The 27546-nt window shown below is 40.2% G+C and overlaps 2 protein-coding genes across 2 annotated transcripts in view; one reads left to right on the forward strand and one right to left on the reverse strand.

The window, feature by feature from the left end:
- Positions 1-59: 59 nt before the first annotated feature.
- On the reverse strand, positions 60-9974 carry map3k19 (mitogen-activated protein kinase kinase kinase 19). Its single transcript, XM_046844670.1, is given in 15 exon segments — positions 60-894; positions 1019-1277; positions 1280-1715; positions 2370-2471; positions 2568-4439; positions 4522-4553; positions 4630-4883; positions 5251-5314; positions 6347-6401; positions 6506-6612; positions 7008-7123; positions 7358-7518; positions 7800-7991; positions 8922-9122; positions 9388-9974. Coding segments are annotated over 14 exon segments (3921 nt in total). The 5' UTR covers positions 9090-9122; positions 9388-9974; the 3' UTR covers positions 60-791.
- Positions 9975-10919: 945 nt separating this feature from the next.
- kif5c (kinesin family member 5C) overlaps positions 10920-27546 on the forward strand; it is a 30478-nt gene continuing 13851 nt past the window's right edge. Inside the window, exons 1-11 of the mRNA XM_046845760.1 lie at positions 10920-11393; positions 17314-17401; positions 17877-17950; positions 20445-20549; positions 21747-21795; positions 22890-22945; positions 23065-23152; positions 23232-23356; positions 23895-23999; positions 25316-25464; positions 26923-27071. Coding sequence (XP_046701716.1) covers positions 11268-11393; positions 17314-17401; positions 17877-17950; positions 20445-20549; positions 21747-21795; positions 22890-22945; positions 23065-23152; positions 23232-23356; positions 23895-23999; positions 25316-25464; positions 26923-27071 — 1114 coding nt within the window. The 5' untranslated portion in view covers positions 10920-11267. The remainder of the gene's footprint in view (positions 11394-17313; positions 17402-17876; positions 17951-20444; positions 20550-21746; positions 21796-22889; positions 22946-23064; positions 23153-23231; positions 23357-23894; positions 24000-25315; positions 25465-26922; positions 27072-27546) is intronic.

Below are 27546 nucleotides of genomic sequence, written 5' to 3' on the forward strand. Positions count from 1 at the left end.
GGTCTTTTTGCTGCTTTCTCGTGTACCCTGTGTGCATATTTGGCATCCGATCATGTAAGAACCAGTGGTGCACAGTCATGAAGTAAATGCAATTCTCTACTGTACTTCAGTAGCTTTTTCGAGTATCTGTACTGAAGTATTTTCGTTGCGCTACATTTCAGACATTTACTATTTACTCAACTTTTTACATTTTGCTAAATCAGTCGTTCGTTTTTATTTACGAGGATAAAAACGTAACCGGTCAAACACGCAGCGATCTACCAATCAGGGATTGAGGCATCGAACTCCATTTTAAACTCGTTTAGATTGGCGCTTGGTGTATCTACTCGGCACGAACATACAGTTCAGCGTCAGTTCAACACCAAGCAGAACGTTTAGAGAGGAATAAATTATGGGCGAATCTTCTGTCTAATATAAAGTATATTAAGTCTAATATTCATTGTACAATTGTTTATTATAGAAACAAAAAAAAATCAGCATTAGGAGGATCAGAAACTGGCCTACATACATCAACACACATCTATGTACAACGTGAAAATTGTCAGGAAACACATTGGCACGTGTTCATTTAAACATCGACCTTTACATTTATGGCGTTTGGAAGACGCCTTTATCCAGAACCACTTATACAACTGAACAGTGGTTTAAGGGCCTTACTCGGGGGCCCTGCTCAAGGGCTGAGCAGAGTTACAGCTTGGTGGTGCTGGGATTTGAACTCACGACATTCTGAGCAACATCTTAACCATTGAGCTACCACCTCCCCCGCTTCAGAAGGAGTCTTTCAGGCAAGATTACTGGTGAAGGATTGAAGACTTGTTAGTCGTAGACTGTCGGAGGTAAAACACAAACGGATGCTGTAATAAATCTGCTGCTGATGGTCTCTGTTTCTGGTCACTGTAAAAACAAAACAAAAATTATTCATCTAGAAAAGAAAAAATCTTTTATTTGATTCCTTATTGTTGCTAATTTTGGTCCTAAATCGCGTTAGAGGTCAGATGTGTTTGAAAAGGGCGCTTACTTGATCAAACATTCCTGGACAAACCCTTTAGCGTCTTCTGAGAAAACATCAGGTAACGAAGGCATTAAACCCTTTTTGGCTCCAATATAGAAAAGGGCTGCCATCTTGCCCATATGTGCCAATGGTGGCTTTCCCGTGGCCATCTCAAACACCGTGCACCCAATGCTCCATATGTCTGACTTCTTACCATGGCCAGACTCATTAATCACCTCCGGAGCCATCCAGTACGGTGTCCCATGCACAGACGTTAAGAAATCGCTCCGGCTTCGCTGTGCGTCAAACAGTTAAGGCGACGAGCGCAGCCGAAATCGATCAACTTGATTATTCCGCTGGGCATCAGCATGATATTGTTCCCTTTCAAGTCCCTATGGATGACTCTGTTGTCATGAAGGTAAACCACGCCTTCTAAAATCTGCCGCGTATAAAGGGCAAACACCTTCTCGGGTAACGGTCCAAAGCGATTCAGAACATTGGAGATGGAGCCTCCAGGGACATATTCCATCAAAATGCTAATAACGTTGCCGGAAAGAGTGGTGCCCAAGAAGCCCACAATGTTTTGGTGATTAAGGTTCTTCAGAAGGTCTACCTCTCGCTCCAGCCGATCGTACTCCTTCTCTGCCGTCTCCGAATTGGAGACATCAAGCGTCACCTGTTTGACTGCAATCAGCTGGCCCTCACTTGAGAGTCCGCAGTACACCTGCAAACATAAGCAAAGGGAGTGGTGGAATTTCAGTTCATCTCTCTAATACAGGTAGGTACCGAGTTATAATGCGTTCCGATGACTCCATAGAAAATATCGTAAGTCGAGACATGCGTGACATTGCCTAACCTACCCAGGAGTTTTAAAGAATAGTGATTAGTATGGTGTATCATATTGTAATTTGTTAATAATTTTGGGGTACATAATTTAGCAAAACAGCAATTTACACTATTGTAATGTTTAAACATCAAAGTATATATATATGTTTGTGGCAGCAGGAACGTGGACGTGCACTGGTTCGTGAGTGGAGAGCAGAGCTGGATGAACTGAGCGGTAAGAACCACACCAGTAGCTGATGAGACGTCCGACTGCGATAAACACAAGCTTAAAATTGGGCTTTGAAACAAAATATGCGCTCTCTAACACGGCGAAAAAACGCCGTAAAAATCTCCCGCCTTTGAGATGTGTGCATCTGGCAACGTCCCAACATATCGTACTGCATATACACTGTATGCCTGGCGCACGAGGATGTTTTTACAGTTTCGTTGATCGAAAAATCGCAAGTCGCACCACTCTAACTCAGGGACCACCTGTATTTTTTTACTAATCACTGCCAAAATATTTGCAACCGTTTGACGCTAAGTTACTTACAGTTCCGTACGCCCCTCTGCCCAGAATTTCTCCTTTTGTCCATGTGATTGTATCATCAACACTGGACTTCTCAGTACGAAGCAGATTGTTCAACGGAGTAACCTGTTAGAGAATAAGAAAGGTCAATTTTTTTACGAATTAGAGTACAGGTTTAACTCTTATTAGCTGTTTATTATTTTGCACCTCGTTTAAAATTACCTTGAATTTTTCTGGAGGGTCGTTTGTCCATTCTGGATTTTTCGGTTCCCCCTCTTTTTCTTCCAACGAAATCAATTCTTCTGCCAAACGTCTCAACAAGTCGTCTGTAACGGGTCCCTCGCCCACTTCATCGAAAAACCTGTATACGGGGGACTTTGTCCTGTTGCCTGTCCATGTGTTGATCAAGGGTTGTGACGAGAGCTGAACTGCATCAGAGTCCTCAGTTTCACTTGAGAATAATTCATGTCTTTCATTAATATGCTTGTCTGTTTTTAGTTGTAAGAGCTGCATGCTATGATTGGGTCCTCTGTGTGACTGAAATGAGCTGGATAAACCTCCTGGCTGATTATGGAAGGAAATATTTTTTAAAGTTTCTAAAGTAACTTCTCTGATCATTGACAGGATAGGACTATGTTCAGTCTGTGCTAGTAAGTCCAACTCGTGCCTCTGATCATCTTTAGTGGTAAGAAGTTGATGCTTTCTTTTCGGGTTGTTTCCCTCAGAGCCGAGAATTTCCCTGGCACTATTTTGCCTTGAATCATGGCTTTGTGGATCAGTTGGTGGGACTTCTTTCCTCTTGCGGTGTTTCCCTTTGGAAATTGTGCCCTTCTTTCTGTCATGCCTCCGCCTGTTATTCTCTGCAGGTTTTGGAGCTCTATGTTGTCCACTCAGTTGCCTCTTAACTTGAGGAGCAGAGTACACCAGCTTGGGCCTGTCGACAGAACTACCTGCTTTGAGGTTTTCGTATAATGGGGTGGCAAACATTTCAAAAATAGCTGGTCCTTCATCTGAGTGATGAATTTCCAGAAACATGTCTCTATAACTCACATGGTCCAGAGATGATTTGGTTCTTTGTGGCCCTGAAATTCCAGGCCTTTTTGCTTGCTTGCTTGTTTTCCTTGTGTCCCGATTGACAAGTTGCCCTTGACTTTGGGGTTTGTTTGAGATCTTTTTTGCTCCACACAGCCTTCCTTCCTGCATAGACTCTGGAGTCCTTTTGTGTTTCAATGGTGCATCCTTAAGTTTGGGTCTAGGTTTTAGAGGTGCCATGTTTGTTAGATCCGCTTCATTGTTCTCGCCAGTAATATTTTCGATGAGGCAACTGTCTTCGATTCTAACTTGGGACAGTTGTTTCCTTCTGGATTTTTTTGCAAAATGTCGTCTCGCATTTGTTCGGTCCAAGATGTTAAATGTTTGGGCAGTGTGAGGAGGTTTGCATTGTATTTTACCAGCTCTGGTTGTCTTTCTGGCTTTGCTGGTTTCTGCTTTATTGGGATGCAATGTGATATTCACAGGAGAGATACGGGGCTCGGTTGGAACAAAAGATCCATCTTCAGGTGCAGGTTTGCCCTCTGGAACAGTCTCATTTGTTTCAAGTTCATTTGCAAGAGACCCGATTATTTCCACACCATTGGTCTCACAGCTATCCAGATTCCTCAATGTTTTAGAGTTGTGCATCATCTGGGCCTCAAGTTTTTGATGCCTCATGAATGGAGGTTTGGGACTATTTGATGTCACATGTTCTGTAATCCCAGAATTGATTAGTTGTACAGATAAAGCGGGCAGTAAGGCTGTATATGGTTCTCTTTCAAAGTTCCCAAACATTTGCCCTGTTTCCTGAGGACCCTCTTCATCAAGAGAGCTTTGACTGCTGTAGCTGCTCTCCTCACTTCCCCTTCCTTTGCCTTTTGAGCCTCTGGAGCTCAGACGGAAGAAACTCTCTCTCTTTTCCTTGGAGCCAAAAGATAAGAGGCTGGATAGCTTAGGAGTCGATGGACACTGGAAGTTTGAAAGCATGCGCCCTTCTTGGTACTCTTGGTCGAGTGGAGCCAAATGTTTTGGAGTGCGTAGGCAAGGAACAGGAAGTGGATCCTGAATGGTAGAATATATAAAAGGTAAGTTTGCAAAAAATCATCATCTAAGGAATTGCAAGACCAGTAGGAACTCAACTTACCCTTTGTCCATCAGCCTCACTGATACTGAGCCCTGTAATTTATTGCAAAATTATCATCACTTGTATGAATCAACCACTTCGGTTATGGTGAACATTTTTGACACTTACTGTTCTGTATATTGGTCCGTACTTGTGGTAGAAAGTTTGCATCAAGGAGGCCCAGGCTTGGAGCAGCCTGGTTAAGTGGAGACAAATATGGAACTGGGTGGATCCCAAGAATATCTTGAGTCTTTTCTGTGACCTTGGTCATGGGAGGGATGGGTATTAAGGAGGTTTTCATTCTATTATCAGAGGTTGGAAACAAGATCCCACCTTTGTTCCAACTTTTATTCCTTTCCCTCAGACTTGGTAATGATGTCCACCTAGGAAAACCAGGACATTTTGTTTTGCATTCTAAATCAGACAGTTTGAAAATGCATAGTGAGCCTATTTCTCTGTCCTCCCTCGGTCTTGTTTTGGGATAATGGGATGACCTGGAAACATGGTCTTATGCTGACAGCTGGTTAAACCTGTAACAGTATTCCTCTGTGCAGTCTTTGTGTAAAAATGGGAGCAATACACTAGAATGTGAGTGGACCAAGAGGCTTTTTTCCCCAAGCATATAGTGGCTCGGGGTGCACAGGTGCAGCTCTTTTTAGGGCTGTTTGTCCTAATTTGTAATTGTTTCCTCACCACCATGTGGCTAATTCTGATTGTTTGAATGCTAAGTATGTTGGTCAGCTGGCTCACCTAGTTGCCTTGCTGTGGGTCTTGGGCTCCATAGTACTTTGAAAGCACAAGGGGATGATCTTATCTGTGGACACAAAAAGTCAGGTCACACCGACTCGAGCAGTATTTTTAATTCTAGGACTTTTGCTAAAACAAGCCCTGAGGATAAACTTGCACATCCATCATTGACGCAGGTTAAATACGCATCTTTGCAAGACGTGCATTAGTTCTAAAGACATAGTAATCATTCGTAATTATATTCGCTGTTCTGGCTTTAAGTTTGATGTTCTTAAATAATTTTTAACAAGTCTTAATTTTCGAAGTTCAAGCAGCACTTTTTGTTTTGTTTCTGTGGTGGTGTCAGTTCTTTCTTTCGCTAGTCTAAATATAATTCGCTGTATTATGACTACAAATGAGACCAACAGCCAATCAGCTTTTTGTTATTTGTTTAAGTCTCTCTTGTATTGTACCACAGACGTAAAACGAATTTTATTTTCAGCTATAAGGAAGTGCAAGTTTATCGATATTTAGCTTGTTTGGTTTTGGTTATGGCTGGTTGCTGTGTGTGTTTTTGATGTAAAATAGATCGTAAATTTCCTTCTTACTGGTCTTAAAAATCTTAAATTTGACTTTGTGAAACCTGCAGAAACACTGTATCTAGTAAATTGGATTAGAATAAAACCTTACCCCTGCTGCCTTCCTTGACCGGAAATCCAAAACAATGTGCTATGATCCGATGATTTTTTTTTTTTTTTCTCCAATAATTATTTCCCATCTGGAAGCTTGGTGTCTCCTAATCTTGCATTGTGGATCGTATGGGTCTGAGATCACTTGACTGTTTTGTGTTAAGTGACTCTGCTTAGTCGGACCCACCCCTTCCATTGTCAGTGTTGCTTTGTGGGATGGGCCAGACTAGTGAGTATCAGTGTGTGTTGACAGAGACAGGCTGGAGTGTTTAATTCAACAGAGAGTGATGCCTCAGGGGGTAGTGGGGGGGGACAGAGGACAGAGCGCTACTGTATTTCCTTAAACGCTTCGCAGGTGGAGCTTTGGCCTGTTGTCATGTATTTGGCTCTCGGAGGGATACAGGGATTGTTTTGAAACGAGGCTAGCTCACCTTGCTGGAAAGAGTTGTGGTCTTCTTGGACCGCAAGATACGGATCCTTTCCATCCTGCGAACAAGATCCTTTCACATTATCCGTTCTATGCCCTTCCTGACCCTTTGACTTTTATAAGCAAATTTAAATTTCGGTGCACTAAGGTGCAGATGTCTTACCCTCACATTAGCCAGCGTCGAGAACATGACTGGAGAGGAAATGCTCTGGGAATTATGATCGTGTTTTACCGGAAAATGAGACTCCAGCATCTCCTTTGTGGGCTCCTCTTTAAAATAACACAACGCAAAATGTAGCATGAGTCAGCAAGAAAGCCTTTACAGGAATCGAAACGTAGAACTGCTAATAAATTTTGCTCTGAGGTGGTGTTAAAAAGTTTGGAGACGAGTTTATTTACAAGGATGTACTTTATTTATTTATGTTTACAGACTGTCACCTTTGAAATATACTCCCGCCGTTTTTGCCACTTCAGGAATACGTTCCGGAAGTATTCTTTTGGAAGCGCGCCAAACAAATTCTGCGGTTTGCGCCGGACCTCCGCAATCCATGATGAAATCGCAGGTGGTCAGAATAACGCCAGTTAGCACTATTAGTCATGAAACTTTCTGATACCACCTCGGTAATCATTTTTTTTATTTTCTTCCAGAAAGCAGCTAATCTCACCTGACCGAGTTTGATGTTTGAGAATGATCCGGAACAACTCGTGTTTGATTGCGCTCTTGATCTGAGACACATAGGTGAGAACAGTGTAGCTCTTTTGGTCTCGGATGTCCACGTTTCTGAAGCAACATGTAATTGGAGGATTTATTGTTAGCAAACTTGTCTTTAGATCGCAGTCACAGTTTTGGCAGAATCTTAGAGCGACTGGTATTTCCCAGCGTCTCAATTACTACCTAAACTGCTAGCTCCACATCTTTGCTAATGCTAAAATATTCTGTATACATTCAGCTCAGGCTTAAACCCATTTGGAGAAAGTGTGTTATAAACCAAATGAAATAAATCGGTTTCCTTACGCAGACTGATCCAGCAGTGTCTTCACTACTTCTATAGGATCGTAGTTCCATCCCATGGTGCCTTGAAACCCTTCAAACAGATCCACATCCCGTACTGCCAGCATCAGTGGGGTCAACCCATTCTGGTTCTGGATGTTTAAATCTACAGAGTTGGTCTCGGACTGCAAGACAAAGGCAAATCTGTTCTATCAGATAGAAGGCACATTTATTATTTATACTTAATTCTGGTTGCATCAACAGCTTGGTTTCTGTTACCTTCCATTGATACACATGTAACACCACTAGCTATGGGTTGATGGAGCATTTCCTTTAGCATAATTACAGATGGCCCATGTTCCAATCTTGTGCTTTATTGTGTGCCAGTAAATAAAAGGATCTGAATGGGGTGTCAGGTTTCCTGCCTGCCAAATGGTAAATGGAAGTCAGAGACCGGTCTGCTTACCAGCAGGCGCTGTAGGGTGCAGATATCCCCTCTCCAGGCGACCTCTAAGAGCTGAGCACGATGGGTTAAAGGTCTCAACATGGCAGCCAACAGCTCCTTCTGTAGGTCTGGATGGCTGACATGCAGCGCTGTTTGGTTGCTGTGGTCACACAGGGTTGCATCTGCGCCCCGTTCCAAAAGGAAACGCATGGCCTGCGTCCAAACAAATATCATCACAACTTCTTTTACATTCAACGGTAAGTGACTGTCTAGTATAGATCTTGGCATTACATAATGATATGCGACTCGAGAGCCTTCCTCCCTATGGACCCTGCACTGTTGGAGGAAGCCATTTGCTTGTTTTGACTCTCTGGTCTAAGAGATGTAAACAAGTGAGGTCATTCTTTTTTCATCATTCTTTATGCCCATTATGGGCCTATTGGATGTAAATGGTTCTAGTGGTTGTAAACAACAGTTTCTTTTGACCTCCTTTAATTAAAAATCTACAGAATAACCCAAATAATGCCATTATCAAGCAATCCTATTTATACACTATATTGGCAAAAGTTTGCGGACACCTGGTCATAAGCAGCGCTTTTTGAGTATCGCATTCTGCATTTAGTTCCAATTTGCTCTCATTTCCTCCACTTTCATCTAGATTTTAGAGTTGGCTTGTGATTTGTGCTCACTCTGATCACCACCTATTGCAGGTGATGGTAAAGAGGCCTGGGGTGCAGTCAAGGTTGAGTTTAAATCCCAGCAACACCAATATAAGCCCCCACTGGGTCCTTGAGTAAGGCCCTTAACCCTCAACAGCTCACAATTTATAAGTTACTCTCGATAAGCGTATCTGTCAAGTGGTATACATGTAAAAGCAACTGTATATTGTACCATATATTTTCTTCACTTGGAAGAACTTGGACAGAGCCCTGACCTTCTCAACCCCACTGAACAACACCTGGTACTGAAATGAACACAAATCTCTAAAACCCTGCTCCAAAATTCAGTGGAAATCCTGAAGACTGGAGATCATTATAAAAGGAAAATTGTGGAAGGTATTTTTCAACAAACTCATCACGCCTTTCTACAAGATCCACAAAGTTCTCATTTACTACAAAGTTTCATTACAGCAGAATCGCCTACCAGGTCAAGGCCCATTTGACAGGCACTGATGAGAGGAGTGGAGCCCTGGGTATTGTACGGCTGGTCCAGTTCTTCCCAGGAGTAAAGTCCATCTTCCAGTCCTTGAGTCACTGCTTCCAAGTCCCCCTTCAACAGCAGATCTACGACACTTCTTTCCTCCGTCTCCATGCTGTAGTCCTAGGAATCGGATTCACCTGCATGCTAAGGTGGAACGAAGGGTTTTGCTTTTTTTTTTTTTCTCTCTCCATTGTTTTAATGGTCTTCTGCCAATCATTGAGTCTTAATAAGAAAAAATCTGTTCTTGGACACGAATGCATGTATTTGTCAAATCACGGTTCGAGTTAATCACCTCGGCACGACGCGTTCCAGAGGATTAATGAGTAACTCTTATTGCATTGTGCTCTACTTTCTTAAATCAACCCAGACCTAGATCCTTTATATTTAAAACAAAAACCTTTTTACTCACCCATCAGTCCAGGTTCTCACCAGCTGTCCATGCAGAAGCATAACCAATATAGACTATGGAGCGCAGAAATTGTCATGTCAGCATTCGTCTGTGTATATATATATTTTTGAAGCGTTATTAGTCTTCATTGTTCCTGGGTGCTTGTTTTGCCCTGCTTGAGTTTACAGCCTGTTCCTATGGAGACGGTGGGGCTGGAGATCAACAACGAGCCGAACGTTCAGCTCGGATTCAGGCTCACAGCTGTTTTTGTGCTGATATTTATGTATATTTTTTTCCCCAGTAAACATTCAGGGTAGGATTTGTGGTATAGATCAAGTAGCTTTCTAGATGTTTTTCCATATATTTTATTCTCTAATTTCTTTTCTTGCTCTAGTAGACCATTTTGGGATAAAACTTACATTAATTATTGGGATAGCTTTTTTTTTTTCTTCCCCTCTCTCATCCCTCGCTCCATATCATCAATATCATGCTCTCTAATGCGTAACACTTTTGGACTCAAGGCACCACAAGTAAATAATAAACAATAGTGAAAACACCACGTGATTTGAATGTGAATAAACTTGATACCTCTTCAGAGCTACCTCTGTTTACTGCTTTATCCTGATCCTGAGTCACAAAGAAAATGAAATCCAAGTATTGGGAATATTTGTGGTTCTTCCCTCAAGCTCCATGAACGTATGCTTTACATGTGTTGGAGTGGAAGATCTCCTGCTATAGAGCTCTGACCTCATCCTTACTGAACAGCTTTGGGATTAATTTGTACGACAGCCCAGGCCTCCTGCCTTTATGTAAGAATGAGTACCAATCTCCGCAAAATCTAGAGGAACATCTTCCCGGAAGAGTGTAGGTTATTCTAAAAGCAAATAGTACCTAGGGATGTTCCAAAAAAACAAACAAATAAAAGCTCCTACACCGATGTTCACCAATTTTGTCCATATTTGATTAAACAGACATGATTGAAGTGGACCAATTGTTATGTTGATGGTCTTTTGGCTCCTCCTACTGGTAAAAGAGTGCAAGAACATGTTATTTATTTATTGTTTACATGGCCTAGTGGACTCCAATATTGACGGTGATCAACTTAATTTTTGAACAATAATGTAATGTAGATAATGAATTATGAATTAGTGTGAAGTCCTGAGCATGGAGAGCAATACATTTTCCTTGTGTTCATTCGAGTTTTATTATGAAGAGAGCATCAGCATTATGGTGATAGGACTAGAAGGATTTTTAGGTATATATATATATATATATATATTATAAGCACCATGAAATGTATTTCTTTGCATTTTCAAGGGCCCAATGGTGGCAGCATGGCAGTTATTAAGGAACCAGTTTCTGACCTTCCGATCAATAAGGTTGAGTCACAATTATAGGGGTCAAGCTTCCTGCCCCATCCAGTCCCATATCACACCTAGGGTTTCCAGGATAACCTCTAGATTTTTATTTCTTTGTCATCATGTCACGGGGGCGCTGCTGACAGTCCCTTGCTTGAAGAATACCGAATGCGCATGCGCGACAGGAGGCTTTAAAGGAGGGATGCTGAGTGGTGCTGATGCTGCGGTCAGTGTTCGGTCACGGCGACCAACATCACGTTAGATCCAGAGCTTTAAACCCTTCTGGACGGATCAGATATCCGTGCATGTCTGCTTTTGTCCCTGTCGATTGACAAACCTGAAGTGTCCTCGCAGATGGACACGTTCTTTTAATCAGCATCGACGGAAATTCAGACGCGACTTTTTTTTTGCGTCTAAAATTCAGGAATGCGCGTCTGATCGGTGCACAGCAACAAGTTTGGGAACTTCTCGGATCTTTACTCTGTGCTCTGCGGTTGTTTTTTTTCTTTCATCACCTCCCTGTTTGTTCGGTTCGGGTCCGACATGGCGGACGCGGCGGAATGCGGAGTGAAAGTGATGTGCCGTTTCAGGCCACTGAACGAGTCGGAAATCAACAGAGGCGACAAATACATCCCGAAATTTAAAGGAGAGGACACTGTGGTTGTGTCGGTGAGTGTGTGAGCGCACTTTCATTTCACTCAACCGGTATAATGTTTCTCTTCCTGTAATAAAGATCATACCTGGAATCAGTCCATTCGAATGGATGTGTTCCAAATCTTTATCACCAAAACAAATGCTCTGTTATGATACTCTGTGTGGCTAAAGATGGTATTCTATGGAATGACCTGGTCAAAAATGTGGATGGTATAAAATGCTAGGACAAAAAAATAATAAAGAAAAATAAATAAAGAAAAAAAATAATAAAAATTGGATGGGGTGGGGGGGAGAGGTTGGATAGGATGGGATGTTATGGTATAGTCAAAAGATTGGATTTTCTGCTATAATATGCCCAAAGTTTGTATAATATAATATGGTATTGTCAATATATTGGATAGTATGGTATTGTATTGTATGGCACAGCCAAATATGGAATGATATGGTGTATTATTTCCAAATGTTTGGATTTTCTTTTATAGTATGGTATGGATTAGTAGGGTATGGAATAGTATGGTGTGGTATAATATAGTATGGTATGGAATAATAGGGTATGATATGGTATAGAATAGTATGTTATTGTATGGTATAGAATAGTAGGATATGTTAGGATATAGTAGAGAATAGTATTGTATGGTATAGTAGGGTATGGTATGATATAGATTGGTATAGAATAGTATGGAATGATATATGATATATAGATTGGTATGGAATAGTATGGTATAGAATAGTAGGGTATGTTATGGACAAAAAATTGTATGGTAGCTCACTTTCACGTTACTTTCACATTTCTTTCAGCTCTTGTTTTACTGTCTTTGTGTTTATTTTGTGTCCATAAGAACATGTCTATAATAACTTGAAGTTGGACCTTTTGGTCCTTCAAGCCAACATTCCAGTTCATCCCAAAGATGTTTAGGAAATTGTATTCAGAGCTCTGTGCAGGACCTTCATTCAGGAGTTCGTTTACAGCTTTGTCAGGTTTCCAGTCAAATGCTCGAGTTCAGATGCAGTCGTGTGCATCTGGTTTTTGAAAGAACGTTCGGTGCAATCGTTATCCACATTGATTTGGCCATTGTGTGGTTATAGTGTATAAAAATGTTCTTATTGGAACCAATAGAATTGTTCATGAGCTTTAAACTTCAGTTGAGAGCTGCAGATAATTTTCTTCTTTATGTCTAAGTGAGTGAATATACAGACAGTTCTGATATTTTATTCGTCAGTCATATGGACACAAAGACGGCGCACACATGCCGAAAGAAAAGTCACATCCAATCAGGTGCTTGTCACTATGCGGTCGGTGTTTGTCAGTCAGAACGGGCGGCGTTATGTTTCACAGCATCAATACGAACGCATTGAAAGAAAGGATCAGCGTTCATTTTATCCCTCGATTAGCGCTGGGCATTTCGGCGTTTTTATCCTTTTTTTATTTCATTTCTACTCAAAAATTCCCATACAGACATAAATAAATAAATAAATAAATAAATAAATAAATAAATAAATAAAACAATCTTAAAATGTAATAAAAAAAGTTGAATAAATAAATACATACTGTATAATGTAATCATATAGCATAAATAAAAAATTTGATTATTGATTGTTCATTTTATTCATTCGTTCATTAAGGTATTGATTTATTCATTTATTTTTATTGTTATATATAGAATTATTCTCATTATATCTGTTTTTATTCATTCATTTTTGTCTCTTTTTCCACTCTTTTTTAGCTTTTATTATATTATTTGTTCCTGAGGATACCTGAGTTTCCTGAACAGAACCTATAATGACGACATATTGTTCTTTTTTGATAATCCAATCTGCTCAGTCTAATCTAGTTCGTGTTGTTTAGTCCACGGTCTAATTTCATTTTAAGGCCAATGAGAATTATTTCCTGCTGAATTAGGTGAACTGATTATCGCAAACCATTTCCGTCTCTCTCTCTCTCTCTCTCTCTCTCTCTCTCTCTCTCTCTCTCTCTCTCTCTCTCTCTCTCTCTCTATATATATATATATATATATATATATATATATATATATATATATATATATATATATATACACACACACACACACACACACACACACACGACCATTGCATAAATATTAAATTAACTCCATATGAATGTAATCTATTATCTTTAAAACTGCATGAAACGTGATCTATTGAATTAGACCATGTTGCCATGTCATTATTTTATCACCGGCCTTCCTAATTCATGAAGTAAAAAGTCTGTAACACTGTATAGACTAATATATATATATATATATATATATATACACAGTATATACCTTCCTTCTTTGCTTCTACCAATCCATCCATTGTTCTTTCATTCCTTTTATCTTCCTTCCTTCCTTCCTTTTTCTTTCCTTCTTTCTATCTATTTTATATACTCGTTTCTCCAAGGCACTTTCCTTTTTCTTTCCTCTTCTCCATCCATCCATCCATCCATCCATCCAATGACTACATCCAACCATCCATCCATCGATCCATCAATCCATCCATCCAACGACTACATCCATCATCCATCCATCCAACGACTACATCCATCCATCCATCCATCCATCCATCCATCCATCCATCCATCCATCCATCCATCCATCATCCATCCATCCAACCATCCATCCATCCATCCATCCCATTCCTTTCTTCCATCCATCCATCCATCCATCAATCCATCCATCCAACCATCCATCCATCATCCATCCATCCAACGACTACATCCATCCATCCATCCATCCATCCATCCACCCATCCAACGACTACATCTATTCATCCATCCAACGACTCCATCCATCCATCCATCCAATGACTACATCCAACCATCCATCCATCGATCCAACTATCCATCCATTGACTTCATCATCCATCCATCCATCCATCCCATTCCTTTCTTCCATCCATCCATCCATCCATCCATCCATCCATCCATCCTTCCATCCATCCATCCATCCATCCATCCATCCAACAAATACATCCATCCATCCATCCATCCATCCATCCATCCATCCATCCATCCAACAAATACATCTATCCATCCATCCATCCATCCATCCAACGACTACATCCATCCATCTTACGACTACATCCATCCTTTTTTCGTTCGATCATCTTTTCTTTTTATCTTCCTTCTATCATTGACCATCTATCTACAAGATATGGGCAAAAGCTTTTGGACACCTCGCCATCAGATTTGTGCTTTTTGAACCTCCTATTCCACGTTTCGTCCCCACTTTCTGTTATAATGACCTCCGCTCTTCCGGGTAGATGTTCCACTAGATTGTCCTGATGATCATTCAGCCACAAGAGCGTTCATTATTACAAAAACAAAATTTCACAAAATCTTAGAACAGTGGATGGGATACCCAAAGAGCACAATCCAGACTTATTCTGAGGTGTTCACAAACTTTTTGGTGTGTATAGATCTGTCCATCAGATGTTCACCAAGCTCTGGTTTATTAGTGAGTGTTATGAGGTGCTGAAGTGTTCTTTGTGTCCTGCTTTTCTGCTGGGTGGGTTTTAGTGATCTCGGGGGTGTTGGGGGTTTCACCACTACACTACATGCAATTAACATAACTGGAAATGTGGCTGTGGGGGGAGAAGGGGGATGGTCTGATTTTCTCTTTCATCGTTTATGAAGGCTGGATTTTAGTGACGCCTGAGGGAACCGAGCTTAATGTATAATGCATGTTTTATGGGTTTGGTATGTTTTCCTGTCTGTATAAATGTTTGTGGAATCTGCTTTGTTTAGTACATAATCCTAATGATAGAAATGATAGAAAGAGTCTTCACAGGATGGAGGGATGGACGAAAGTGTGTAAATAGGACCGAACCCGAATTATTCGTTGATTGATGATTTAACGATTGATTAAAACAATCATAGTTAAATATTAACCCAAACGTGGCTGTCGAAAGTGTGGAAATGCAGTCGTTTATGGTTTTTTTAGAGACACCTGATCCTTTTGTTCCTATGCACAAAAAAAATCTATAAATGTCCAGATGTTCCACAAATTCCTCCCTTAGCACCAATCACAGCGTTCACACTCGCGACAATCCGTAGTTATTTTCTCCAAACATCCACTTCTGATGCACTGAGCAAGGCCGGTGCATGACGAATATCACTCCAGACGACCAACTGCTCTTGAAATAACGCTTCCAGAGCTCGGATCTATGCTTATCAGGTCATTATCTTGCTGCATGGAGAAGTCGGTTCCAATCCAGACTGCAGTCCAGATGGAATTGCATGGGGCTAGATGAAGTATGGAATGGTTGCCATGTTGGTTCAGGATTCCTTTCACTTCCTGGAATAAGTCTCCAACCCCAAATTATTAAGCTTCCACCTTCATGTTTGACTGTGGGGGTGGTCAGTCTGCTCTTCTCTTCTCTACTGTTCTTTGTCTTGGAGACAAAAATGCCCACTTTGCTTCTCACATTTGTTGCATAGAAACAAAAGGAAAACCTGCATGTGTCTCAAAAACTATAACGGACCCTGTGTTTCCACACTTTTGACAGGCGATGTCTTTATGAAAATAGATTTTGCTCGATCCACCCTGGCACCGCCTTTATGGTCTCGGGTCGTGATCTAACCTCGATCGCTCACATTTTCACGACTCATTTGATGTACAAACTCACACATACACAAGTGGTCATTTTTCTGATTGCTGTCTGGTCTGTTCTTTTTCTGCTTAGGGCTGCTTTTTTTCTACACAATTTAAAATAGTAGCTTAGTGGTTAAGACTCTGGGTTTCTGATCAGAAGGTTCACTCTCGGGCCCTTAAGCAAGGCCCTTGATCCTCGGTACTCCAGCATTCAAACATTGCTCATATGAATTCATAAGGGTCCCATTCATTTTGTATTATTACACATATTTCACACGTCATAAAATGTGAAGGTTCACATACTTTTTCTTGCCACTGTATGTTAATATGGTGTTTTCTCTTTATACATGGCCCTGACCCGGCATCTGTTTAGAGATTTAAGGAGGTGCCTTTGAGTATTGATGGCCCGATGCCTTGGAGTGGAAGGATTGAGTTCGGCAGTGCAGCCGCCCTGAGCAGAAGCTTCGACTCTCCAGAGACCCGACATCAATTATTGACCAAAAGTGGATGCCGTTTTGATGTTGTGTATGTGCTTCCTGTGTGTGTGTGTGTTTTGGAGGGGGTTTATATATAATGTGTGTGCTAAAAGCCGTTGATATAAGCACACATATATAAGAATGACAAGCCACTAACGCCTACAAGATCACGCTCGTATCCTGATAAGTCACACCACTTCCATCAGACTTCTAGAGATCCACGACACGCCAGCAATCATGTTTTCTATCCTCGCAATCATCCTTTCCATCCCCCTGCCACCTGGTCTTTTCCGACAGCCAATCAGACGGCCGGACAGTAGTTTCCGTGGCGACAGGGTCTTTTCAGAGAAAGCTTTTCGAGGTCCCCGGACACCCGTGCTCCTAATAACTGAACGATCTCGGTGTGAGACTGGAGGAACAGGACAATTAGGTTCTGAGATTTAAAGCATGAATGAATAACATGATTTTTGTGGAAGAAACGGTCGTTTTTATTTTTCCAATTTTGCAAAAATTGTCCATTTGTATATTATATAGTAATGTTTTATTAGAATAGCATATAATTGCATATTGTATTATTTACTTTCAGAGTTTTCCTGTCTGCCTTAAGCCCATTTTTATCTGCTTTAATACGGATCTATATTGAATTTAAAGGATCTGCAGGTTTACCTCTCGTCAATATCCTTAATCTACAGTAAAGTGATGATGAGGCATTTTTCCATTGCGTCGAAATAAACAGCACAGGATAAAAATTAATATTTAATGCATCCTTTTTTACATCCTAAGAAATAATTTACAACTAAATATATTTTTCCGCTTAGTTTTATTCACATCCATTTTTTTGTTGGTTTGTTTGTTTGTTTTTTACAGGGGAAGCCCTACATGTTTGACCGAGTTTTAGCTCCAAACTCAACCCAAGAGCTGGTGTACGATTCCTGCGCCAAGCAGATCGTTCAAGGTATGATGTAGCGTGTGGAACAATGGATGAGAAATTAATGACTGATAGATGGTGTATATATTTTTTTTCGGATCCTGAATATTTCCTATTAATGTTACTGATGTTAAAGTGCAGAATTATTTAGCTATATTTGATTTATGAAGCTTATTTATGAGGTGATTGGTTTCATGGACAAATGCAGTGAAGCTCCTCATAATAGAAATAAATATATAAACAGGCTACAAACATGCGACGAATTGACGAATTCTAATGGAAAAAAATTGCAAATCCAAGATTTGAATCCGTGTTTTTCATTTAAAAGAAAACAACTGGCTTGAGATCTCCTTTCAGAAGATCACAAGCCAGCTGTAGGAGATACATGTAGGAGATCTCAGATTGAATCTCTACCACCATCATCGAAAGATCATCATAAGAAATCATTGTTTGCTAGCAGGTTACTGATTTGACCAATTCAATGGCTGGTTTTTCTTCACAGATGTTCTTGATGGATACAATGGAACCATTTTTGCGTATGGCCAGACGTCTTCAGGAAAGACCCACACCATGGAGGTAAAATGCGGAAATCCCTGACCTCACTGACTCCAATGAAACACCGAGTTGTAGCTGTTTATTCTGAGAAGATTGAGATTTTCGGTTAAGTTACCACATGGAGAACCCGATGCGAGAGACAGTGAGGGTTGTGAAAGTGGAGTCTACACACAAGTAATGAGTAATGAGCTGTAAATGTGATCCAGGTACACAAAGAATCAATAGGGTGCAGTGGCTGATGGGAAATGTGTAATACGTGGTTTTGATCTTGAGAGTACGTGTATATAACGTTGGTTTCCCCTGTGAGTCTGGTTCCCCTCAGGGTTTTTCTCCTCATATCGTCTCAGCATGTTCTTATCTGGATTTACAACCAGGAGGTGGTTCATTGCATGCACACAGACGTTCCAGGAAAAGACTGGGACCATGGAAATGATTCTCAAAGAGAAAGGAAATTCCAATATTTAGGCGAAGGACACGTGTAGATCGGAATGGATCTTAAGCATGTAATCAGGGGAAATCGGGAAAAAAAAAAAAATCCACACCACCATCACCTCCCTCATTAGGGATAAAGGGGATAATTTTTACTTAAGAAATAAAATTAAATAGAAAATTTAATTAGAATTTAACAATTATTTGGATTTTTATATTTATTAACTTCATGGGGTGGGAGGGATGGATGGATGGATGGATGGATGGATGGATGGATGGATGGATGGATGGATGGTGGGTGATGCTCAGGCTGTTTTCCCGTCTTGCACCCCACGTTCCTGCAATATCCTCAGCATTAAGCTCCACAAGAAAGAAAGAAAGAAAGAAAGAATGAGAGAGAAAGAAAGAATGAGAAAGAATAAGAGAAAAAAAGAAAGAATAAGGAAAGAAAGAAAGAATAAGAAAGAAAGAAAGAGAATGAGAAATATTGAGAGAGAGAGAGAGAGAAAGAAAGAAAGAAAGAATAAGGAAAGAAAGAAAGAATAAGAAAGAAAGAAAGAGAATGAGAAATATTGAGAGAGAGAGAGAAAGAAAGAAAGAAAGAAAGAAAGAAAGAAAGAAAAGGAAGGGTAAGAAATGGAAAGTAAAAAGCAACTAAACCAAGAAAAAGCGAGAAAAAAAAACAAAGAAAAGAGCATCATTCGTTCTTTTTTTTCTTTGTTTTGCTTCTATCTGTCTGTCTGTCTGTCTGTCTGTCTGTCTGTCTGTCTGTCTGTCTATCTATCTATCTCTGCTTTTTGTTTTCTTTTTTTTCCAATTATTCAATGAATGAATGAATAAACGAACGGATGAATGAATGAATATTGCGTGATCAGATTCTCGCTCATGATATGACACGTTTACACTTGCGAGGTGAAAACGAGTTTGAGGGTCTCTGGCCTTTAAAATGGCAGCAAGGGCTATAAAAAAAACAAAAAGCACAAGGTGTGATCACCTCGCAGGGTTTCGCAATATGCCGCATGAACAGCGCCAATCGGTGGCAGCTGTTTCCCTGGAAACGGAGCGATTCTTTCATCGTGCTGAATATAAAGATGTAGAGATCAGACGTGTAATTACTGCACAGCTCCTCACGCAGACCCACACAGACACCAGCTGAATAAAAACATCTTATAATGAACCATCTAATAATCTAGAGATTCATCTATTCTGCATAAAATTTTTCCCCTAAGAGGTTATAATGCTTTATTGTGTTACAGTCAGTGACTGAAGATTTTTCTTAAACACGAGATGAAATATGAACTTCCTGGAGTCAAAGACTTCCTTCTGTCCACAGAACGACAGCGATATAGTGCAGTTTTCCCTCTGTGTTCGATTTTATTCGTTTATTTCTGACTCTCTGTGTAGACACTTCATTCATGGATCTGAATGAGGATCCCTGAGTTTAAAAACAGAATGGAAAAGTAGAAACGAAGAAAAAAAGAGCAACAAAAAAGAAACAAAAAGCAAAGAAAGATAGAAAGAAAGAAGCAGCAAAACAAAGCAAATAGGTAGGGGAAAAAGAAAGAAAGAAAGACCAAGAAAAAACAGCAACAAAAGCAAAGAAAGAAAAGAGCAGAAAACAGAAAAAGAGCAACAAAAAACTAAAAAAGAAAGAAAGAACTAAAGAAAAGAAAGAAAAGAGCAGCAAAAAAGAAACTGAAAGAAAGAAAGAAAGAAAGAAAGAAAGAAAGAAAGAAAGAAAGAAAGAAAGAAAGAAAAATGCAAATATAGAAAAGAGCAGCAAAAAAAAAAAAAAAAAAAAAAAGCAAAGAGAGAAAGAAAGAAAAGACTAAAGAAAAGAGCAAGAAAAAAAAGAAAGAGAAAGGAAAGAAAGAAAACCTAAAATAGTAAATTAGTTTCACAGCTTGGGGAAATGTTCCTGGTTTCTGTCCAAAAACTGAAAAATGAAATGAAGTTCAGATCTTCAGCTGCCACTCATAAGATGTTTAAATGTCCTTTGTTGAACTGCATGTCCTGAACCAGACTAAATGTCCCTCAGTGTCTGCAGAAAGATAAATGATCGTGTCGTTCCTCTTCCCTCACACAGGGGAACCTCCATGACCCGAACCACATGGGCATCATTCCTCGCATCGCTCAGGACATCTTCGACCACATTTACTCCATGGATGAGAATCTCGAGTTCCATATCAAGGTAATGCAGTTTACAGCTGTTACACTATATAGACACAAGTTTGTGGACACCTGAGCAGAAGATCCGTATGTGCTTTTCGAGCATCTCCTTCCTCCTGTTCTACTAGATGTTGGAATGTGCTTGTGAAGGTTTGTGATCATTCAGCCACGAGGGTGTTGGTAAAGTCATGTAGGTGAGATGAGGAGGCCTGGGGTGCAGTCAGCGTGTGTGTGTGTGTGTGTGTGTGTGTGTGTGTGTGTGTACAGTAACATACATACATGGTGCCAGGAGGAAATGTGTCTGTCCGCCATATGTGTGTGTGTCAACTCCAATCATTTACACATCGCTGCCTCAAACTGCCTCCATCTCCTCACACTGCCTTCACCTCCTCACACTGCCTCCGCCCCCTCATACAGCCTCCATCTCCTCACACTGCCTTCACCTCCTCACACTGCCTCCACCCCCTCATACAGCCTCCATCTCCTCACACTGCCTCAAACTGCCTCCACCCCTCACACTGCCTCCACCCCTCATACAGCCTCCATCTCCTCACACTACCTCAAACTGCCTCCACCTCCTCACACTGCCTCCACCCCTCATACAGCCTCCATCTCCTCACACTGCCTTCATCTCCTCACACCCCCTCATACAGCCTCCATCTCCTCACACTGCCTCCACCCCCTCACACTACCTCCATCTCCTCACACTGCCTCACACTGCCTACACTGCCTCACACTGCCTCCATCTCCTCACACTGCCTCCATCTCCTCACACTTCCTCACAATGCCTTCACCTCCTCACACTGCCTCCACCTAATCACACTGCCTCCATCACCAACTTGTGTTGTTTGCATGTTTTTATGGGTTCTGAGTGGTGGTACGTCTGTGATACGTAAATCTGATCTTGTTATTAAAAACTACATGAAATTTGTTTCCATGGGTATTGTTTGACCGTTTATGCTGAAAACAAGGAAAAGAAAAGAAAGAGAGAGAGAGAGAGAGAGAGAGAGAGAGAGAGAGAGAGAGAAAGAAAGTTTCACAGAAGGGTAATGGACTGGAGACTGAAAAAGAGGTTTGTGTGAATAAGAGATTTTGAAATAACACCCAGCATTATATATATATATATATATAAGAAAATGACTTCATCTGTACTTCAGACTCACATTATAGTATTATAATATTGTAATGCAGTGATTAATGTTTCTCCGTTTCTGTTCAGGTCTCCTACTTTGAGATTTACTTGGACAAGATCAGAGATCTACTAGATGGTAAGAATGAGCTTTATGTTGAAACTAAATGGACAAAAGTATTGGAACACTGGACTTTTCCCAGCCGTATCTGCTTCTACTGCAAACAGATTTGGAGCCACATAATTGTATACGTCTTTGGATGCTGTAGAATGAAATTCTCCCTTTAGTTGAACTAAAAGACCTGAAGATGGTCCACCATGCTGATGTTCCTATGCCTAAAGCCAGCTCCATGAAGATATGATTGATTTTTCATGGGATGAAATAGAGCTAATGAAGCCTAAATGTTTAAAAAGAAGTACAATTTTCTTTTTATCAGGTTTCTTAAACTTTTGTCCATATAGTATATGACATTGTAGAAGGGAATAAATTAGAAGGGAAGGAAGGAAGGAGCATTAACTTAACATAAAAAGAAAATGCATTAATAGAAAAAGAAAAACAATGAAAGAAAGAAAGAAAGAAAGAAAGAAAGAAAGAAAGAAAAGACCACAGAAAGAAAGAAAGAGAAAAGAGCAAAGAAAGAGAAAGAAAGAAAGGAAGAAAGAATAAAGAAAAGAAAGAAAGAAAGAAAGAAAGAAAGAAAGAAAGAAAGAAAAGAAAAGAAAGAAAGAAAGAAAGAAAGAAAGAAAGAAAGAAAGAAAGAAAGAAAGAAAGAAAGAAAGAAAGAGAAAAGAGCAAAGAAAGAGAAAAGAGCAAAGAAAGAAAAGAAAAGAAAGAAAAGAGCAACAAAAGAAAGAAAAAAGAAAGAGAAAAGAGCAAAAAAGAAAGAAAGAAAGAAAAGAGCAAAGAAAGAAAGAAAGAAAGAAAAGAGCAAAGAAAGAAAGAAAGAAAGAAAGAAAAGAGCAAAGAAAGAAAAGTAGCATTAATAGAAAAAGTAGCATAAAAAACAATGAAAGAAGGAATGAACAAGAAAGAAAAAAAGACTGCAATTAAAGAGAGATTGGAAGAGTATCGAAAGCAAGAAAGAATTAAAGAAAAGAGCAACAAAAGAAAGAAAAAAGAAAGAAAGAGCAACAAAAGAAAGAAAAAGAAAAAAGAAATGAATCTGAAACTAATAAAATCTTTAAATGTCTTTTGCATGTCGAGTATTTTATTGATATTCTTGTTAATTTTAGTGTCCAAGACAAACCTCGCTGTCCACGAGGACAAAAACAGGGTTCCGTATGTGAAGGTGGGTGAAAATCATGATGTACCATAAAATATGTTATATGATGTATATTTGATGTAATACATAAAAGCACCATGTTCCTGAGAATCCATGCTTGTTGTTGTTGTTGTTGTTGTTGAAAGGGCTGTACGGAGCGCTTCGTGTCCAGCCCGGAGGAGGTGATGGACGTCATTGATGACGGCAAAGCCAATCGTCACGTCGCGGTCACGAGTGAGCGAACGTGTGCTATTAACTTAACGTTCGACTGGCGTTCTGCGTCATTTTATTAACGTTCCTTTCCTTCTTATAGACATGAACGAGCACAGCTCGCGCAGTCACAGTATATTCCTGATTAACATCAAGCAGGAGAACGTGGAGACGGAGAAGAAGCTCAGCGGGAAGCTCTACCTGGTGGATCTGGCTGGGAGTGAAAAGGTTCTATTCCTGTGTTATTTTTTATACTGGGTTTGTTCCTGGTCAGGCGTCCGAGGTATAAAGAGTACCAGAAAATCAAGTCTGTAAAAGATCAGATGGGTTATGATGCTCATTGTCAAAGAATATAGAGGATTTATGATCTATTGCATCATAAATGTAGTTGAGTAGAGATCACACTCTTGATGTCACCCAAATGACGATGGGTTCCTTTTGAGTCTGGTTCCTCTCAAGGTTTCTTCCTGGGTTTTCACACCGTTGCAGAAATCACGGAAGGTGCTTGACATGTTGAAGGAAACTTCCAGGAGGTATTCCAGAAGTGGCAGGAATGCTGGGTCAAGGGGGCTATTTTAAAGGTGATAGTGTGTAAATGTGGATCAAGAAAGGTCTTTTCTTGTAAACAGGGCTAGTCTCCAAACCTTTTGATGCCACCTCGTATGTATGAGCGCTGTGTTATGAGCAAAGACGTAATATCGGTGGAAATAGACATGATTCAGTCTCATGATTTGGCATCATATCCCTCTTTCTTTCTGCCTTTAAGGTCAGTAAAACCGGAGCAGAAGGCGCTGTCTTGGATGAAGCTAAAAACATCAATAAATCTCTGTCTGCTCTGGGCAACGTCATCTCCGCGCTGGCTGAGGGAACCGTAAGTGCTTTCGTTTCTCGCTGATCCTCCTGTATCTATAAGTGCTGAAGTAAAGGAGAAAAAAGTGTATTAGTGGCTGCTCTGTGCAAATCTCTCAATTTGTACATGAGGGATGAACACCTATAAGTGTGTTCTACTGGTGTGAGATCTGGTGACTGTGAAGCTCTTTTTCTAAGCTTTAAACCTCAATGAGATCCTCCTCATAAATGGGGTCATTTTCAGATTAACCACACCCATGAGAAGTGGGATAAAGGCGATGATTTAGGAATATAGTTAATAATGTAGGTGAGTCGATGAGACCTGGGTTGAAGGTGAGAGCTCTGTAGGAGATCTTCCACTACAGATCGTATATCTTCATGCAGCTGGTTTTGTGCACAAGAGCACTGGCACAATTTCATGCATCCAAAGGCATCCTATACAATTGTAAGATTGTAGTCAATGACTCGACCTTGGTTTTAACCTTCAGCATTCTCTCACTTCCCTTCCACTTCCTGCTTCCATACTTCAGCCTCTCGTGTTACTTTCATCGGATGTCACTGAAAAATGCGACCACCACATCGATCATCCATGGCTATTTTCTATTCCTGATCAATTCCCATTTGATCTTGACCACCTGGATCTGGTGGATTAACCAGCAATGTTGAGATGTTCCTTTGGATGCTTGATTGTGTTTCTCTCTATATGATATACACTCTTACATTATGGATGGATGGATGGATGGATGGATGGATGGATGGATGGATGGATAGATGGATGAAAAAGGGAAAAGAAAGAAAGAAGGAAAGAATGAAAAAAGAAGGCAGCAAGGAAAAAGGAAAGAATGAAAAAAGAAAGAAACAAGGAAAGAAGAAGGAAAGAAGGAAAGAAAGGAAGAAAGAACATCCACAGAAAAAGAAAAAGCAAAGAAAAGAAAGAAAGAAAGAAAGAAAGAGAGAAAGAAAGAGCATCCACAGAAAAGAAAAACCAATGAAAGAAAGAAAGAAAGAAAGAAAGAAAGAAAGAAAGAAAGAAAGAGAACATCCACAGAAAAGAAAAAGCAAAGAAAGAAAAAGAAAGAAAGAAAGAGAAAGAAAGAAAGAAAGAGAGAGCATCCACAGAAAAGAAAAACCAAAGAAAAGAAAGAAAGAAAGAAAGAAAGAAAGAATAAAAGAGAGAAGATTAAAGACTTCACTTTACTGCTCCATTATAACTAATGACAAACAATTGCAGACACCGCAGACTCCGAGTTCCAAAATCTCCTGTTTCCCTGCACCACGCTGTATCTGTTCTACTTATTTGTGTCTCCCACATTAACACTCACGCTTTCACCTCCGCAGAAGACGCACGTGCCCTACCGAGACAGCAAGATGACACGCATCCTGCAGGACTCTCTGGGTGGAAACTGTAGGACCACCATCATCATCTGCTGCTCGCCGTCTGTCTTTAACGAGGCCGAGACCAAATCGACGCTGATGTTCGGCCAGCGGTGAGGGTGGGGGTGGGGGATGGGGGACTAGTGATTGTTGCTTTTAGAAGCTGGTTTATGTGCATTCTTCAGTCAGTGCATCACTTCCAGGTGTAGTACGAGCCTCCACCATTTAAATACATTTTTCACGTTTCTGTGTAAAAACCTTGTTGGTGTACAAAAAGTGAGAAACACTTAACGTGACTTAGTGGACTAAAACAGTTTTCTATAGAAGAAAGATGCTTAACGTGCACTTTAGCGCTTTGCATTCGTATTCCGGACTCATCTGCTTGTCTGTACATTGTATGCTTTAAAATTTATGTATTTTTACTGAGTTTGGTCTTTTAAAAGGCGTCTTATCGCCACGTCAATCGTTTTTCGTATTAAGCGTTTTTAGATTGTCCCCTATTGTTTATTTTTATTTTTCATGAGAAAGCAATGCTACAGGTTGCAGATTAAATTACAGCTCGTTGTGGAGATGGTGTATCCCCCGGGTCGGGCTGTGTCTCAACTTACAGGATGTAAATGAATTCGCTCCACAGCCACAAATGTTGGATGAAGCGTTTTTTATTTTGTCATTGCATACGTCCGAGTGTGAAAGATTAGACGGCCGGTTTGTCTGACTGTCAATACACACGTAGTACTAAATATCATAACATCTGGTGAACTTCCAGCTTATTATCATTGTGCATATTATATTTTATGGACAAAAGTTTAAGCACAAGTTGGTGTGTCCTTTGTGAACATCCCATTCCAATAATACCAGGGTGAATAGGGTGAGGGAAAAACTGCCTGAGAAGGAAACCCATTTTCATCTGGGTGCATCATCAACAAAAAAACAACAAAACCCGGTGTCCTTTCATGACAGGATAATCATAGAATCGATGCTAATGTTTTTAGAGATGTGTTTAGAGCTCGGGTTATGGTCATTGAGACAGCTGTGTGTTAAACAGCCCTGTTAAAGTGATCACAAACTCAATTTGCCTTCCCTCTATGTGTAAAGGCTTTCTCAAGTTTGTGACCCGGCTTTCTTTTTTCATTCTTTTAGCGTTTGTGTGTTTAGATTAGCTTTAATGCTCATCGGAAGCCAGTCTCCGTTTTGATTACAGCAAAAGAGTCCTGAGAAACAAACAGAAAGAAAGCATCAGTTCTAGAAATAGAAATAGGAATAGAAAAGGAAGAAGACAATTACCCTACAAACCCTGATAGTTTTTCCGGGTTGCGTTATACACTACGAGAGCGGCCTCTGTAGGCAAATCACTGAAGCCACGTGCTGTTTATTTGAAACGTTTTTTTTTTTTTTTTTAAACCATTTTATATGTAACTTTTTTTTAATCATTCTATTTTATTATCATAACGGAATTTGAGGATTCATGTGGATGTTCAAAAAAAGCACATCAGTCTTCTGTCAAGTGTCTACCAACTTTTGTCTATATAGTATATAGAAAAAACAAACTTCCTAAACTCTTTCTCACACAGAGCTAAGACGATCAAGAACACAGTGTCGGTTAACATGGAGCTGACGGCCGAGGAGTGGAAGAAGAAGTATGAGAAGGAAAAGGAGAAGAACGGTGGCCTGAAACTCATCATCCAGCGGCTGGAGAACGAGCTGAAGCGCTGGAGGAAAGGTAGAATGAAGAAAGGAAATGCCTACTCTTGATGATAAAATTCTAGAAATGATATAGGGTGATTATAGAGCACCATATAACGTGCATTTCGGAATCATAATCGGCGATAGTTCCCGGGAGACACATTAACCCCATTTCCTTCCCATAAACCCTCACTGTTTCCGGACTTATTGACTCAAGATCGGTTGATTCAGACTCACTTGACCAAATCTCTGTGAATTTGTGTTTTAACGTCATCAAGAACGCAAATCTTTCAGCTAAATCACATGCTCCCACTGATCTCCAGACCTCCTCACACAGCATGAGTGCCTGACCTGAGGATGGTCTACAAGAACCGTCAGATATCCTTAAACGTCATCCTCAATATATTCCCAGTGTTTTGCTTTGATTTTATGGGATGCATTGAAGTTTTGGTGGATGCATGAATTTTGATGTGTAGCTTAGATCTCATTTGGTGATACAAATGAGAACATTG

Source organism: Silurus meridionalis, chromosome 3 (genome assembly GCF_014805685.1).
Source record: "Silurus meridionalis isolate SWU-2019-XX chromosome 3, ASM1480568v1, whole genome shotgun sequence".
Lineage (NCBI taxonomy): Eukaryota > Metazoa > Chordata > Actinopteri > Siluriformes > Siluridae > Silurus > Silurus meridionalis.